This window comes from Microcebus murinus, chromosome 25 (genome assembly GCF_040939455.1).
Source record: "Microcebus murinus isolate Inina chromosome 25, M.murinus_Inina_mat1.0, whole genome shotgun sequence".
Classification (NCBI taxonomy): Eukaryota; Metazoa; Chordata; class Mammalia; order Primates; family Cheirogaleidae; genus Microcebus; species Microcebus murinus.
In genome coordinates, this window is record NC_134128.1 from 18,748,571 (window position 1) to 18,765,990 (window position 17,420).

Genomic DNA, 17,420 nt, shown 5'->3' on the forward strand with positions numbered 1-17,420 from the left:
ATAGATTGAATTGCTCATTGATAGTTTATGCAGGAAGTAAAACTTAAACTGAACTAGTCAAAGGCTTAGGAGAGAGAGTAGTGGAAAATAGACCTCATGAGGCAATGTTATGCACCTCTTGAAAGTAGAAAGGGTAGACTGGAATTGACACAATAATAAGAATGACTAAGGAGTGAAATGTGAGAGGGACACAGGAGGTAAAAGCAGGGAGTTCCCTTAGGAGGAGAGTGCCGTTATTGAAGGGAAAAAAATATTCTATATGGTGGCAAAGCTGCTATGTCTTTTTGCCCCCTTTCCTCAGTCCTAATTTGCAAATAAATTGATAGCCAAATGTGATTTCTCCATTAAAGTCACATGATTTTATGTCTTTGAGTCCTTAGAGATTCTGAAATAGCATTTGGTAAGAGTGTGTGGCTGAGGTTATATCTTACATATGGTTGACACTGCACCTTACGTGCTGTTTGCTTTTTGCTTTTGTTCATCTGAGACTGAGATAAACGGGACAATCCAAAAATTTGAGGCTCTAAGAAAAAGGACATGGGTACACACACACACACACAATTTGTTTTCTCCCTTTTTGGTAGTGGTTAAGAAATGCGTCAGTACTCCCTTGTTGAAACATAGGTCTACACATTTAACTTAAAAAATGTTTCTCACAATACCTGTTAATGGACACAAAACAAAACAAAACAAAAATGTTTCTCACAAGAGTTTTCACTTCTGTTCTTCTATTTACCATTGTTCTGAGGAAGTAGCTGCTGAATTATTTTACTTAATACACACTTTTAAATGAAGTGGTATAATATAGGAAACTAGGCTTTATCTTTTTTAAATGTATTTTTCCATTTTCTTGTTTCAAGGCCTGGTAAATGACAAAGATTCAAAAGATTCTATGACAGAAGGAGAAAATCTTGAAGAGGATGAAGAAGAAGAAGAACGGGGAGCTGAGACTGAAGAACAGTCAGGAAATGAAAGTGAAGTAAATGAGCCAGAAGAAGAGGTGATGACTTTTATTTATAGCAAATAGGTACATTTGTATAAGAGTATTTTGATTATATGAACCAAGTGTTTTTCAATACATAAGAACTCCTCCTCAATTTTATTACAGTAAATATAACTAGTAGTATATTTCTGTTATAAAATCTCTTAATTAAGGATTTCTAAAGAAAGTAATAAAATACTGATCATAGCATTTTTATTTAATATAAGCAATATGAAGAAAAAAATTGTTTGATTTCCTGTATATCTTAATCTCACTGTTAAATATGGACTTTTTACCCTATAGCTTTTATAGTCTTAAAAACAAAATTACTGGCTAGATGTTAATGAACTTTGCTTTATTTTTCCCAGATCTAATGGTATTTGAAATCTGAAATTCACTTTGGACCATAATAATTGACAAGCCCTTTGTGTTTCTATGACCCTATTTGGCTAAATGATACAAAATTGTTCTTAACACCATTTTTGACTTACCATAATGTCATTTGCATATGGTTCAAACTAACCATATTCTTTGGTGTTTTCTTCCAAACCTGCTTAAAAGTTCCATTCAGCTGGGTGTGGTGGTACTTGCCTGTAGTCCTAGCTACATGGGAGGATAAGGAGGGAGGATCACTTGAGCCTAGGAGTTTGGGTCCAGCCTGGACAACATAGCAAGACCCCATCTCTAAAATAAAAAGGGATGGTAGGGGCTCCATCAAAATGGAAGGATGTCTTTGATTTGCTTCATAATCTGGAGATAGATTGGAAAATGGATTACTAGAAGTATAGAAGAAACAAAATAAAGTTTATTTTAAAAAGTAGGATGAACTAGGAGGAATAGAATACTAATGAAAATAAAATTTAAACCATGAAATTAGCACTTTTTCTGTGGAATTATGATTTTAATTAAAAGTTTAAATTTATAATCAATATTTAAATGTTTTAGGGAAATTGAACTTCAGTTTTAAAATTTTGATTTATTTGAGTAAATGGAATGTAAATGTTTAGAGAATATAGGTTGTCTAATGTTTAAAGGAATGTTAATTGATAGCATTCATAAGATTCGTAACCTGGAGTTTTTAAAAGCTACATTTAGAATTAAAGGAAAAGGATCAAGTAATTTTAGATAAGTAAATTTTTCTACATTTAGAAGTAAAAATTCATAAAACTGTGTTTCCTTTAGCCCTCAAAGTTTGTAACTGTTATTGAATATTTGGTATGATTTAACTAAATAATGAATAGCTTTGCTGTTCATTAAAAATGAGTGGTTATGAAAAGGCAGTAAAGACAATAATGTATAGTTTTATAATTGGCTACTATTTACAGGCAGTGGAAAGGCACCCTTAAGTATTTATGTTAGTTGCTACCACTTTCTCTTTACAACTTTAGAACTCCCTTAAAGTAGATATAAACAAATTAATAAAAATTTAAGACTGCAATGTTTCTGTAATTTTTTTTATTTCTTTTTTCGAGACAAAGTCTTGCTCTGTTGCCCTGGCTAGAGTGCAGTGGCATCATCACAGCTCACTGCAACTCAAACTCCTGGCCTCAAGTGATCCTCCTGCCTCAGTCTCCCAAGTAGTTGAGACTACAGGCACATGCCACCACACCTGGCTAATATTTCTATTTTTTGTAGAGACGGGGTCTCCCTCTTGCAAAGGCTGGTCTTGAACTCCCTATCTCAAGGGATCCTCCTGCTTTGGCCTCCCCAAGAGCTAGGATTATAGGTGTGAGCCCCCATCCCAGCCTGTTTCTGTAATTCTTAGTATGACAGGTGGACAGTATATTGCTTATTTTCAAAATGAGGTTCTTATAGAAACATTCAGTAATATGAGTTGGCTTATTAAATAAAACAATAAAAGGAAACGAAAAAGCATTTCCATTTCATATTTTCAAGCTAATCTTACGGTTGTCTTTGGGTTTTGCTACTGCACTGATTCGACAGACAGTAACTAATAAATCCAACATCCTTAGTAAATGTGACAGTAATTTCTCATTTGAAGAGTTGTGCTATATTTTGTTTTTAAATGCATTTTCTTTTCAAACTTGAGCTTCGAAATTTTGACAGCTGTATCATTTTTTAACCTTTGCTTGCTTTTCCATTTTGAGAGTGAATGTTGTACATGATGCAGTGTGTTTGCTCAGTAGAAATGCAAACAAAATGTTCAGTCGAATGATCTCTATGCATGTGTCTAGGATGGAGTCAAAGGTGTGGTTTCCTTTCAGAGAAATGAAGTTCACTTCTCCTGCCCAAGACCACTGTTTCCCATGACTACCCTCCAAACATAAGGAGAAATTTATTAAAGAAAGAAGATGCATTGATTATAAAGCAATAAGAGTAGTGGATAATTCTACAAATATTAGAAAGAAAAGGGCTAGAATTCAATTCAAAAAAATGCTACTGTTCTGTTTTCATCTTGATCCTCAACTTTTTAAAACTTTATATGACTTTTTGAAGTTATTGTTAACACCCAACTGCCAGAATATTTTCTCCTAAAGATCAGCTGTATAAGTTAAAGATAACTGTTTAAAGTAGATGTTCTTACACTAAAACTAATTTTCTGTAATGTTTGTATAATTTATCAACAGAAAGTATAAGATTAATATTATTACAATAGCAATAGTAGTCATTTACTGAGTATCTATTTTTTTTTTTTTGAGACAGAGTCTCGCTTTGTTGTCCAGGCTAGAGTGAGTGCCATGGCATCAGCCTAGCTCACAGCAACCTCAAACTCCTGGGCTCGAGCGATCCTTCTGCCTCAGCCTCCCGAGTAGCTGGGACTACAGGCATGCGCCACCATGCCTGGCTAATTTTTTTTATATATATATCAGTTGGCCAATTAATTTCTTTCTATTTATAGTAGATACGGGGTCTTGCTCTTGCTCAGGCTGGTTTTGAACTCCTGACCTTGAGCAATCCGCCCGCCTCGGCCTCCCAGACAGCTAGGATTACAGGCATGAGCCACCGCGCCTGGCCACTGAGTATCTATTATTCATGGCCATTGTAAGCACTGTGTTTGTATTATACCATTTTTCATACCACCCATGAGGTAGGCGAGAAACTAAGGCAGGGATGGGTTAAATAATTTGCACGAGATCTCAGAGTTGTAGGTGGCAGAGCCAGTATTTGAAACTTGGGCCATATGCCTTATGCTGTGCTTTTCCTAGCCTGCTGTCCCAGCCAGTTTAGAGTTTGTGGTCCATTGATGACCACTTCTTAATTCCATCCATTATTGTATTGGCATACAGTGGGATTAGGACAAAGTTCTGGTTCAACATTTTAATTTGAAAAATCAGTGCATTTTACATTGCCTGAGTAATGTAAAACATAAAGGTTGGGGGTAGTTAATGCATTTGAGCTTAGTTTAGTTTGTGACCAGGAAGTGTCTTTTTGAATGTTAAGAAATAATTCATTTTTTCAAAGGCAAATTTAGAGCAATCTCTATTGCAAATTTAATATTGAATTATAAAATTACTTCAGGCTGGGCGTGGTGGCTCACGCCTGTAATCCTAGCACTTTGGGAGGCCGAGGCAGGTGGATTGCTCAAGGTCAGGAGTTCGAAACCAGCCTGAGCGAGACCTCGTCTCTACCAAAAATAGAAATAAATTAATTGACCAACTAAAAATATATATACAAAAAATTAGCCGGGCATGGTGGCGCATGCCTGTAGTCCCAGCTATTCGGGAGGCTGAGGCAGTAGGATCGCTGAGTCCCGGAGATTGAGCTTGCTGTGAGCTAGGCTGATGCCACGGCACTCACTCTAGCCTGGGCAACAAAGTGAGACTCTGTCTCAAAAAATAAAATAAAATAAAATAAAATAAAATAAAATAAAATAAAATAAAATAAAATAACTTCAAAAAGAAGTTAATGCATTTAGAAAAAAAGACTATTTGTGCCCCTTTTTTTTCAAATGTTCACATTTTAGGAACTCTTAATAAATTTTCAATTGTCTGTAGTAAGTAGTAATACGCTGTTGGGGTTTTGGAATTAGTAATAATTACTACATATATTAAAGATACATTTGTTTTGGGCAGGGGTCCTCAAAATTTTTAAACGGGGCCAGTTCACTGTCCTTCAGACCGTGGGAGGGCCCGACTGTAGTTTAAAAAAAACTATGAACAAATTCCTATGCACACTGCACATACCTTATTTTGAAGTAAAAAAACAGACAGGCAAAAACACCCGCATATGGCCCATGGGCCGTAGTTTGAGGACACCTGGTTTTGGCTGTGTCTCAGTCATCTTGGCACAGTGAGGAGCAGCTGGGTTTGGTGGAGCTCCAATGTGTGTGTTAAGCCCTTAAGAAATCCATCAGGGTTCTGCCCTATCTTATATTTAAAAAGGGATTTCAGCTGATATCAGGAAGGCAAGGCAGGGACTGACAGGGAGGATTGGGGGATATAGTGCTTGAAAGCCACTAGTTAAAGCGGCAGAACGGCTAGCTCCTCTGCCTAAATAGCAGGGTGTCCTTGGGCAAGTCACTTAACTTTTCTGAGCCCCAGTTTTTTCATGTCTAAAATAGGGACAATAAAGCTTATCCTTCCATCTTCAGAATTGAATAGAGCAAACAAAATGAAGTATGTGAGACTACCTTCAAAACTGAAATGCATTATAAAATGTAATGAATGCTATGCCATTGCTTTTAGCTGGTAACAATGTTAAATTTGAATTTTTTGTTGGTTTCCATTGCAGAGTTTTCCAAATGCAGGGCATTAAAGAACTACTGTAAGAAATTCAGTCTTTTGATACTAGTTTCAGAGGAAAAAAATACAAAATGTTCAGGAAACTCATTCCTTTTAGAATTCAAGGAAGAGTTTCTACCACAGATTTCTATTATTAGATCAGTAGAAGGTACTGAGATGAGTTTTCAGCTATAGGTTTGTAGTAACTGTTGCCAGCTGACTTTGCCCTCTCATTGGAAGCAGACTACATAAAGGGCTGAAACCTGAGAATAATACACAATTATATCGAAGTTTTAACATCTTTGTAAGGTATGTAAAGTGTGCTCACCCTTTTTGGTGTTTTAAATTTCTAATGTTAAATACTTTCAGGAGGGTTCTGATAATGACGATGATGAGGGAGAGGAAGAAGAGGAAGAGAATACAGATTACCTTACGGATTCCAACAAGGAGAATGAAACTGATGAAGAGAATACCGTACGTAGGGCTGAAAAATTTACTTCTTGAAATTACGCAATATTTTTATAGTATTTGAATTTTAGCCACTGAAGTTTAATTTCTTTTGATTATTTGAAAAATATTTCTTTGGAAAGTCATTTTCAGTTTGTTTTCCTAACCATTTTCTTCATTAACAAGTTATTCTAACACTTTTAATATTATATGTTTTACTCACTTATTCATTGAGTTATGTCAAACAAGTTACCAATACAAAAAGGCTTTGCCATACAAAACATTTAAAATTTCTGGTCTGATTTTGTTGTTTTTGTTCTGTTCTAATAAGGAGGTAATGATTAAAGGTGGCGGACTTAAGCACATACCTTGTGTAGAAGATGAGGACTTCATTCAAGCTCTGGATAAAATGATGCTAGAAAATCTTCAGGTATTAAATGTCGCTCTATTCCAAAGAATCTTCTCAATACAAAACATTGTAGTTTGTTAAATTTTGGTTAATGTGAGGGTCTCTACTGTCTAAATGTCTGCTTCTGCAGCAGCTTTTCCTCATGCTTACAGCTTACAGCTGCCAGTACTTCTTGCATCCCACATGCTGATTTGCACATTTCTTTGAGGTAGAGTGGGGGGAAATGCAGCAAATATAAGACTTGGAATAGAGTAATTTCATTATGCCAGTCTTCACTTTTTCTCTCTTAAGTCATCTTTCTTTATTTCGAAGACTTTTTTCCTTGTAGCTTGTTTAGAAGCCAAACTGTGCAGAAAATAAACATTAGGGGAAATTTAATTTAGTAAATTCTTACGTTCGATGTATTATTCGAACAGCTTGTATGTTAAGTAGAGAAATATCGGTTATTTAATATTTCAAGATATGTTAATTTTTTAATGTATTCATAACATTAATAAACCATATTTTATAAAAAGCTCCATCTAGCAGTTTTAAAATGTCACAGTACTTTTGGGTAATTATTTTTTTCTGTCCTTAGATTAGACCCAAAACCTGAGAACCTAGTAAAATGATAAAGATCACATTTTTTAATCAGTTGGGGGAAAATGATCAATAAACAAAAATAAGCTGGACTTCTATTTTATTTTCACACCAGAATTAATTATAAATCTATCAAATAAGTTAAAAAATTGTGAAGACTATTGGGCCCTACATCAAGTGCTTTACCCCTGTTCTCCACACAGTGCTGTCAGTTACTGTATTCCCATTTCATAGGTGAAGAAACAGGCTTGAAGAGACAAACTTCCTTGAGCCCACATGGCTAGTAAGTGGTAGAATGTGTTCCCAACCGTTTTGCTATATATTGTCCTCCAGCACAGAATGCCATAAGAAACTTGAAGAAATGACAGACCAGGAAAAAAATATTTATTATAGTCTACACAACAAAGGGCTGTAGCAAACCAGTGAGAAAACATGAATGACCCAATTTTTTTTTGCCTGATAATAGACAAAGTCATTGCAAAGCTCACTAGTAATCAAAATATATGCAAATTAGCATGAGCTTTTCCCATTTATCAGACCATCAGATATTAAGATTTACACAGTGATAATATCCAGCATGGTTTTCTGTGGGTAAACATCTGTATTTGGTAAATGTGAATCAGTCCAGTTTTTTTAGAGGGAAATGTAGTAAACCTGTCAAATTGGTGTGCCATTTGATCTAAAAATTTAAAGAGAATTTGTAATTCTCTTTATAAAGACAATGATGTCTCATTGTTTATAATAGGAAAAAAATCCTATTTGTCTATCGATAAGGGACCAATTAAATAATAGGAGCATATCAGTATAATCAGCTCTGTGTATACTCAGAAAGATGCCCAAAATACAGGATTAAACAGAAAAAAATAATATAGAACAATATGCTTGGTGGTTGATTATATTTATATGTGTATTTTAATATGTGCAAGAAAAGATCTAGAAGAACGTCCTCCATTGTTAACAGTTGTTGCATCTTGGAGTGGGAAAGAGAGTTAGGAGGAATTATATGGTTACATGAATACGTTTTATATTTAAATATTTTATGAAGAGAATGTTAATTTTGTAATCAGCAAAAAACAATAAATCAAGATTCATGTAATGCTATCCTTTCAAATATTCAGTAAAAGTAAAAAGTCTTTATAAACCTGAGAGGACTTCAAGCAGATTCTAACAAATTGGAGCTTAAAAAACAAAAACAATAAAACACCACTTTGCTTGATAGGCAAATCTCTGGAATATATGAGGCCTACATTAAAAGACCATTTAAATGGTGGTAGAGCAATTTCAAAACCTTCAAGGCCTTTCAATGTTAACTTTCCTGGCTTTGAGGAACCATATTCGGTGCTCCCCTCTCTCCTGCTCCATTCATCAGACGTAGACAGTTATTTCCAGTTCCCTAAATGGAGCATGCCGTTTCATGTCCTTGCTTTTGCACCTGTTCTTCCCCTGCTAAATTTCCTCCATATCCCCCAAATGCTCTTTACCATCTGCTTGGAAGAAGTCATGTGACATCTTTAACATTCTCAAGTGGCCCATTTCTATTCAGCCTTTCATGATATCTCAGTGCCCACCTACTCCCAGCTGAGCACAGTCACTCCGTCCCTACACAGGTGATGTGCACCTCAGATGTATTATAATTTATTTATATATCTGTCTTAGCCAGTTTATGAGCTCTTTGAGAGTAGAGATTATGCCTTTTTAATATTACTATGTCTAAGCCTATAATACATGGTAAGTCCTCGAGGAAGTTTCATTTAATTAATTGGTTGAAAAGTTCAGTGTAAATGTTAAAAATAATTGATATTACCAACCAAGAAATTAATCTGAGTGGCTATAGATTCCATTCACTCATGAATATTTCCTGAGCACCTGCTGTGTGTGAAGCTGGGTCAAGGGAGTACAATGGCAAGCCCACTCCACTGTTGGGGAGTCAGAGGACAGGCCATCATGATACCTGATGGGTATAATGAAGGACAATGTGGTCTATGAAAATGAATAGGAGGGCACAGTGTGTATTTGGAACAGGAAGATTCAGTAGCACCTGCAGCATTGTGGGCTTGGGAGAGGTGAGAACAGTGAACAGGACCAAGTCACACAGCTCCTTCCAAGTCATATGTCAAGGTGTTAGCTGGGGAGGGGGAGAAATGCTCCCTGGTCTCACCTGTGTATTGGAAACAGTACTCTGGCTCTTGTGATTGTGGTGTTTTAAGAAATATAGCACTGAATGAATTGTTTGCAGTTTATATTTATGTATGTATCCTAGAGTGTTCATAGACTTTTACTTTTCTGTCTTTAAGCAAAGAAGTGGCGAATCTGTTAAAGTGCACCAACTTGATGTTGCTATTCCTTTGCATCTCAAAAGCCAGCTGAGGAAAGGGCCCCCGCTGGGTGGTGGGGAAGGTGAGGCAGAGTCTGCAGACACGATGCCATTTGTCATGTTAACAAGAAAAGGCAATAAACAGCAGGTAAGAAACTGTGCTGCATGTTTACAATTGATTGTTAGTTATCAAGTATAAGGAGTAACTTCGTGTGATAGAATTTAAATTATCTTTTGCCTACAAGAGGAAAAGAGTTGAAAGCTTTTAAAGTGTTGGGTGATAAAAATACTTTTATCCCTTACGTATCTTGAAGGCACATCTGACTTCTACAGAATGGATAAGTGGAAAAGATATTTAAATGTTAAGTTCATGTGTATTGGTAAGAATATATAAATACCTTGACTTTCAGTGGGATGGTTACGTAAGCAAGCTCAGGGTGGGAAAGGAAAGGAGGACAGTGACCAACACAGCTACAGAAAATGCCCAGTTCCAGGATTTCTCTTGAAAATCACTGTCATTTCACCTCTAGTCCTTCTCTATTCTCATTATGCTTTTTTCTGTCTTCTTTCCCTTGTGTTACATGTGGTCCCTAGAACTGTTACCCCAACGTCTGAGCTGTTACTTTAGGGATTATACATTCATTTGTCAGGTATTCATTGAGCATCTACTGTGTGCCAGGTCCTAGTCTAGGTCCTAAGGCTACACTGATGAACAAGATAAAGCCCCTGCTCTCGTGGAATTTAGATCCTGCTAAGAGAGACAAACATTTGTTTGCAGATAGTGAAATATGGTATGAAGAAAATAAAGACCAGCTCTCAGACTCAACTCTAGGATATGGCATCAATTCTGTAAAATTTTCTCCCATTTTAACATTTCTGAAATCAGGCTGCTTCTAAGAGTTGATGGAATCTCATAATTGACAGCATTTTCTGTTTGTTTTATTGATAAGTAAAATAATGGTGCATCTTAGAATTAATGGAATGTGGCCAGGTGTGGTGGCATATGTCTGTAATCTAAGCATCTTGGAAGGCCAAGATGGGAGGATCGCTTGAGCCCAGGAGTTCGAGGTTACAGTGAGCTATGATTGAGCCACTGCACTCCAGCCTAGGCAACAAAGTGAGACCCTGTCTCATAAAAAAAAAAAAAAATTACTTTTTTGGAGGGGGGATGTTAGATTTTATTAAATATAATAGCTACCACAGTTCCCTCATTCATCTGCATAGTCATTTTACAAATAATTATTGTTTACCTGGTACATACCAGGCACTTCTACAGACAGAACATAGCAGCAGTCAGCCAGAGTCCCTCCTCTCTGGGAGCTTCATCTGGTGCTGGGAGGCAGACAGTAAAGAGATACAGGTTGAGGGAAAGGCTATGAAGGGGAATGAAGTACGTGAGAGGAGAGGAGACAGAAAAAGGGAGTGCGACGAGGGGGAGACTGCTGACTTAGAGAGGATCCCTGCAAAAGGGGATGTCATCTGACATGAAAGGGATATTCTGTCCCCTCCTCACCAGGACAGCCACAAGGAGATGATGCCTAAATTAATTTTTATCTCTGCTTTTGTCAGGTAATTTCTTGCTTATATACAGGGATCAGAATGGTCCAGCATGCCATTATTTTGCGGTAATGCAAGTCAGCCTTGAGATGCCATCTGTCTACCAATTAGAATCTTGGAGCGTAGGGCTGTCAAAGACTATGTCATGACTCATGTTATTGAAAGTTAACCTTGAAATGTCCAGGGCATTGCTGTGTCTTCCTCAGACACTGTGCTGTCACTGGGCTACCTTGCCTCTAGCCTAGGTTCCAGCCAGCCCTTGCTGGGCTTTCAGGGAAGTCCCATCCTGCACTTACTCCTTAGGCCAGGGTTGGGCTCTGGTACTTCCTCAGCGTCCCTATCCTCCACTCTCTGTCTCTGGGGAAAATGAGAGCTTATCTTTTTTGTCAGGATCCTAAACTTGGTGTTGTATTAAGACCTTTGCCAAGATTGCTCTCAGAGCACCTGGAACTGCTGATTCATCACTGTTGCCAGGATTCACAAATCCCGTAGTCTTTGCTTTTCTTTTCTAGGGGGACTACTTGGTTCTCTGACTAGACTTTTCTATTTCCTTTATTCTCTTTTTGTTTAAAAGCTCTTTGTTCCCTCCCTACAATCCCATCACCAGCTTTTCTTGACACATAAAGTTTCAAAAAGTAATAAAGCTCTAAAATTTTAAGGCATACACACATGTACAAAGCTGTCACATCTGGTATTATAACTGTGAGGGGCAGTACATGGTGACTTCAGTTAGACATACCCTGGGTCTTGTTCCTGCACAGCCACTAAATAATGGCATTACATCAGCACACTTCTTGGGCCCTGATTTTTGTTAACTAAAAGGGGGCTCAGGAATATCTTTCTTTGAAGATTAAATTACACAACAATAAATAATCCATTTTCTTCCCTCTTCCTCCCTTTTATAAAGTACACATGAAAAATCTTTACTTGTGCAAATCCCTGTAGAACATGTGGGCATCAAAAATAAATTAAAGCCTGCCTTAAAAACTTTTGTGCTTTGAAAAATAAATTCATTTCAGCAATCTCAAATTCTAAATTTTGTGGATCAAAATAAAGCTATGTGTTTATATTTTAGAAGGATATTTTTTGTTCAAAGTAGATTATAAACTATATCTGTATCTTATATAACTTTATGCAAAATGAGGGATTTGGAGTCCTAATATTTTAAAATGTGAAATTTAGTTTAATTTTTAAGAATATATATTTACTGAGCTTTAAAAATATTAGTACACATGAAATGAGAGCTCAGCATACTTGGTTATTAAGTAAATTTTCAACTCTTCTAAACTTTATTTGGAATTTTGGAAAATCTTCAATTTTAGGAACATTATTTGAAGAAACATCACTGGTATTTTGTGGTCTGAAAAAGAAAGTATATTTTGTTCTGATTTTTATTTCTTTATTTGGATTTTGGGTGTTGGCTCTTTTGGTGCAACGGTTTTTCTACAAATGTGAAATGTGTTGCCTTATAGGAATCTTTAGTTAAGTGAAAGATCTCTTTGTGCACAGAAATAACTTTCTGTTGTCATTAGGAAAAAAAATATTGGTGCCAATGAAGGGAATAGTTGAAGAGAAAGAAAAGGATAATGCTTTTGGTAATTTGTTTCTTTCTAGACTAAATATTTATAAGTTAGAATAATGAATTGAAATAAAATATTTTGATCATTAAAACAAAAGCTTTAGTGTAATAGAACTGTTATAAAATTTGAAAAAGCTTTTTGATTAAACAAATGCATAATATAGTCTAATACTTGCAGACAAATCTTTTTTGTGGGGAGAGCGAGAACAATGGCGATACCTGTGATCCTAGCACTCTGGGAGGCCGAGACAGGAGGATCACTTGAGGTCAGGAGTTTGAGACCATCTGAGCAAGAGTGAGACACCGTCTTTACTAAAAATAGAAAAAATTAGCTGAGTGTAGTGGCATATAGTCCCAGGGTCATGGGAGGCTGAGGCAGGAAGATCACTTGAGCCCAGGAGTTTGAGGTTGCTGTGAGCTGGTCTGACACCACGACACTCTAGCTAGGTGACAGAGCGAGACTCTGCCTCGAAAAAGAAACCCCAAACTTTTTTTTTGCAATGAATATAAGAAGTTATGATTTGCAATATGTTTTGACCAGAGTAATAACACTTATCTATCTTGGTAATTTGAGATTATATACCTATACATATATATTTAATGTAGTTTTGTAAAATACAGCCTAAATCACCTTTATTGCTTTATCATGTTCCAGGAAATTTAGTTTCAGTAACTTCAATCTTTTTATCATCTAATTTGCTATGAAGTAGTGTCTCTCAATAGTATCTTAGCTTTACAGTAAAGGCTTTTGGCAAAGGTGACTTCAGTAAATTTATCTTTTTATCTCTATTTGTTTTTATCTCTTTTCTGTTCCTTTTAAGCACATAATACTTGAGAACTTTTCTTTTTGTAAATCTTGTCTCAGAGGTCATAAAATATGTGTTTATCTTTTATATACTTGTTACCCTTTAGAAGACCTGAGTGAAGAAATTATTAGTCTTATAAATCAATAGAAAGCCTATAATATTCACCTTTTGATCCCATTCATTAAGAAATTTTCTTTATACTATTTTATATTATTTTATTTTTATTATTTATTTTTTTGAGACAGAATCTTACTCTGTTGCCTGGGCTAGAGTGCCATGGCGTCAGCCTAGCTCACAGCAACCTCAAACTCCTGGGCTCAAGCAGTCCTTCTGCCTCATCCTCCCGAGTAGCTGGGACTGCAGGCATGTGGCACCATGCCCAGCTAATTTTTTCTATATATATTTTTATTTGTTCAGCTAATTTTTTTCTATTTAGTAGAGATGGGATCTCACTCTTGCTCAGGCTGGTTTCGCACTTCTGAGCTCAAGCGATCCTCCTGCCTCAGCCTCCCAGAGTGCTAGGATTACAGGCATGACCCACCAGGCCCTGCTTTAAATTCTTTTATTAGTATGATTAGTACCATCTTCTTTAGCCTCATCATTACTAAATTATGGAGGAAATTTCAAATTTTATCATCAGGAAGCTAATAAGGGGGGAAATGGCCACCCTGTTTTATTTGTGGGTGTTTTAAATGTTTTAACAAAAGCATTTAGAATTGCAGCTTCCAATTGCATGTTGATCAAAGAAATTATCTAACTACATTTTTTTTTTTCCTTTTCCAGACAGAGTCTTGCTCTGTCATCCCAGGTGGAGTGCAGTGGTGTCATTGTGTAGTTCATTGCAACCGCAAACTCCTGGGCTGTTGCCATCCTCCTGCCTCAGCCTCCCATGTACCTGGGACTACAGGCATGTGCCACCATGCCTGGCTAATTTTTCTATTTTTAGTAGAAAGGAAGTCTCCCTCTTGCTCAGGCTGGTCTCTAACTCATAAGCTCAAATGATCCTTCCACCTCTGCCTCCCCGAGTGCTAGGGTTACAGATATGAGCTACTGCACCCCGCCTAAGTGATTTCTTCTTGGGCTGCTTTGCTTGAGTGTTTTGTGGAACAGTAGTATACCAGTCCTCTGTATTTGCATACACTCAATAGTATTTGAGCCAGCTCATTTAGAGGATTCTAATGCTGAAGTCTGTAATTTACGTGAAGAAACTCAGATTTTCACCTCTTTCTTTACCCATGCCATCTCAAATAAGGCATCTTATTAGGTACTTGGGACAGAAAATGATTTAAAATGTAACTGTCATTCTCAAAGCCTAACAGATATTTCATATTTCACTAAGTAAATACTCAACATTGCCCAGGAATTCCCACCTTTGATAAAGATAATAATAGCTAAAATGTATTCAATTCTTAATGTAATCCAGACATTGTTTTATGTGCAATCATATCTTTTAAAAATGAATGTATTGCTTTATATATAATAGCTGCGTCTTTGTTGATTTCATACTGATAGATACTTGAGTATCTGTACCTTTTATATAGTGCTGCTGCCTACTTTTCATGATCCATTAAGGGAGGATTGGAAAATTTCGTTGCTTCAAGTTCTCATTCTGGATGTTATCCTCATTTTTTAAAAAGAAAGTTGTAATCTTTTTCTGTAGTATTTGAAATATCTCCCAGGTGTCATAATAATTTGGCCAAACTATTTACAATGCATATTTAATGGAGCTTTTCTCCACCAATAGTTCTTAGCACCTGGGTTTGGAAATACAGGTGCAATGGGATGCTTTCCACATGAGTACTGCTGAAAGTAAAGAATTTAACTATCATTTACTGTGATGTCTCCCAGTAACTTAAGTGTTTAGGAAGAGTAAGTTTATTATGAAGTTCTTGTTTCACACATGAGAGGTATGTAAGGAGTTTGACAGAAAATTCATTTTGAGCTGGACTTTATCATTTACTTTTTGTCTTCCTGAATTTCTAAAAATAGGAGATTTATTACAGGGAATTGTTTTTTATTTAATTTGGCCATTTTTTATTTAATTTTGTTTCAGTTGGTTTTGTTAGTGGAAAAAAACAGGTGGGGCAGGTCATGTGTGATATAAATACATTCCTGATACAGATTACAAAATAGGCATAAGGACAGGTTTACAGATGTAATTAAGGATTTCTGTTTTCTGACTACTGGCTATAAATCTCATTCTGCTAAGGTGATTTTTTCAAAATTGTCTTAAGACTTTATTTTGCTAAAAGTTTTACTTTTAGAATGTATAGGAAGCAATGAGGGAGGCTGTTAATTCCAAACTTTTGGAATTACTTAAATATATTACTAATATGTAATATTTTAGAGTAACCACTATTGCTAGGCACTTTACATATTTTATCTCATTTAATTTTCAGAACAACCCTAAAATATAGTATTGATATTCTCATTTTACAGATGGGAAAAAGAAAGAGAGTTCTTAAGGAATTTGCTAGGTCATACTAATAAATGATAGGGCTGAGATATGACCTTAATCTGCCTGACTCCGAAAATCTGTGTTCTCCGTTTCTTTGCAGTGCTGCCTGGCAAGTATATATTTCACGAAAGAACTGATTGTAATGTGGAAATGGAAGGAAACGTGGGGAAGGGGCAGAGAAAAAGATACCATAGAATTCATAATTGTGGAAGAAGGAAAAAATTGGCCATCATCAGACCATATATACTAGAATTTAGAAATAGACAGCCCACAGCTGGCAATTTTTAAAGAAGATGTGGCTCAAGAGGATTAGGAGGTACTTTTTTTTTTTTTTTTTTTTTTTTGGAGACAGGGTCTCTCTCTGTTGCCCAGACTAGAGTGTAGTGGCATCAACATAGCTCATTACAATCTCAGACTCCTGGGCTCTTGCCATCCACCTGCCTCAGCCTCCTGAGTAGCTGGGACTACAGGCATGTGCCACCATACCTGGCTAAGTTTTTATAGAGATGAGGTCTTGCTATGTTGCCCAGGCTGGTCTTGAACTCCTGGCCTCAAGCAGTCCTCCCACCTCAGCCTCCCAAAGGGTTGGGATTATAGGTATGAACCCCTATGCCCGGCCTAGGCGGTATTTTTTTAAAAGGCTGTTTTCGGAGCCATAAAAACAAAGAAAGGTAATCCCAATGCTTGTGGAGAGAGATGGAAAAAATAACTATTCGTAGTCCCTTTTATCAAGAAGAAAGATGTCTATCAGAATGGGTAGATTAAAGACTGGATAAAATTAAATAATTTCAGAAGGAATTATCTACTTTAAATGTGTCCCAGTCTTCAGGCATAAAGAAATTATATCCTGGAGGACTGAGAGATCTTGCATATGTAATCCTAAAGCAATTATCATTAAATTTATAAAAAGTCTTTCAGAATGGAACAAAAGATTCATAGTGGGCAAATATTGTCCTTTTCAAAAGCAAGCAAAAAATACATTCTGAAAACTATGTAGTCCAATAAACTTGATGTCTACTTTTAGCATAATTCTAGTTTTAAAATAGATGGTTTTAGTTGTTTAGGAAAATGAAAATTAAAACCAGATGAAATATCAGCATACACTCAGTAGAATGCTAAAATTTCAAAAATTGACCATACCAGGTTTTGACAGGATATGAAGGAACTGAAACTCTCATAACACTGCTAGTGTTACGTAAAATGGTGCAGCCACTTTGGAAAACAGGCAGTTCTTAAAAAGTAAAACACACCAGATATTCCCAGCTATTCCATTCCTAACATTTTTCATTTCAGATCTACAAAAACCTATGTCCACATAAAGATTTATACATGATCGTACAACTGTGTTTGTAATAACCCCAAACTAGAAACAACCCAAATGTTATCTGTAGGTTAATGGATATGTGGTATACTAATGCAGCGTAATACAACTACAATAAAAAGGAACGAGCTACTGATGTATATGACAACATGAATGCATCTCAAAATTATTATGCCAAGCAAAAGAAGCTAGACCAAAAAAGTACATGTTGTATGATTCAATTTATATAAAAATTTAGAAAATGCAGACTAGCTGGCCTATAATCCTAGGTACAGAGGAAGCTAAG

At 36.2% G+C, this 17,420-nt stretch overlaps 1 protein-coding gene across 7 annotated transcripts in view; it reads left to right on the plus strand.

Moving 5' to 3' along the window:
* The window catches only part of UPF2 (UPF2 regulator of nonsense mediated mRNA decay), a 115,268-nt gene that overhangs the window by 87,627 nt on the left and 10,221 nt on the right, over positions 1 to 17,420 (plus strand). For 6 of the 7 annotated variants that reach the window (XM_075997549.1, XM_075997554.1, XM_075997550.1 and 3 more), the window contains 4 exons: positions 861 to 1,000; positions 6,034 to 6,138; positions 6,443 to 6,541; positions 9,394 to 9,561. In XM_075997549.1, coding sequence (XP_075853664.1) covers positions 861 to 1,000; positions 6,034 to 6,138; positions 6,443 to 6,541; positions 9,394 to 9,561 — 512 coding nt within the window. Of the gene's footprint in view, positions 1 to 860; positions 1,001 to 6,033; positions 6,139 to 6,442; positions 6,542 to 9,393; positions 9,562 to 15,913; positions 16,130 to 17,420 lie in introns of all 7 variants that reach the window. The other variant, XR_012914882.1, reaches the window with a different exon arrangement.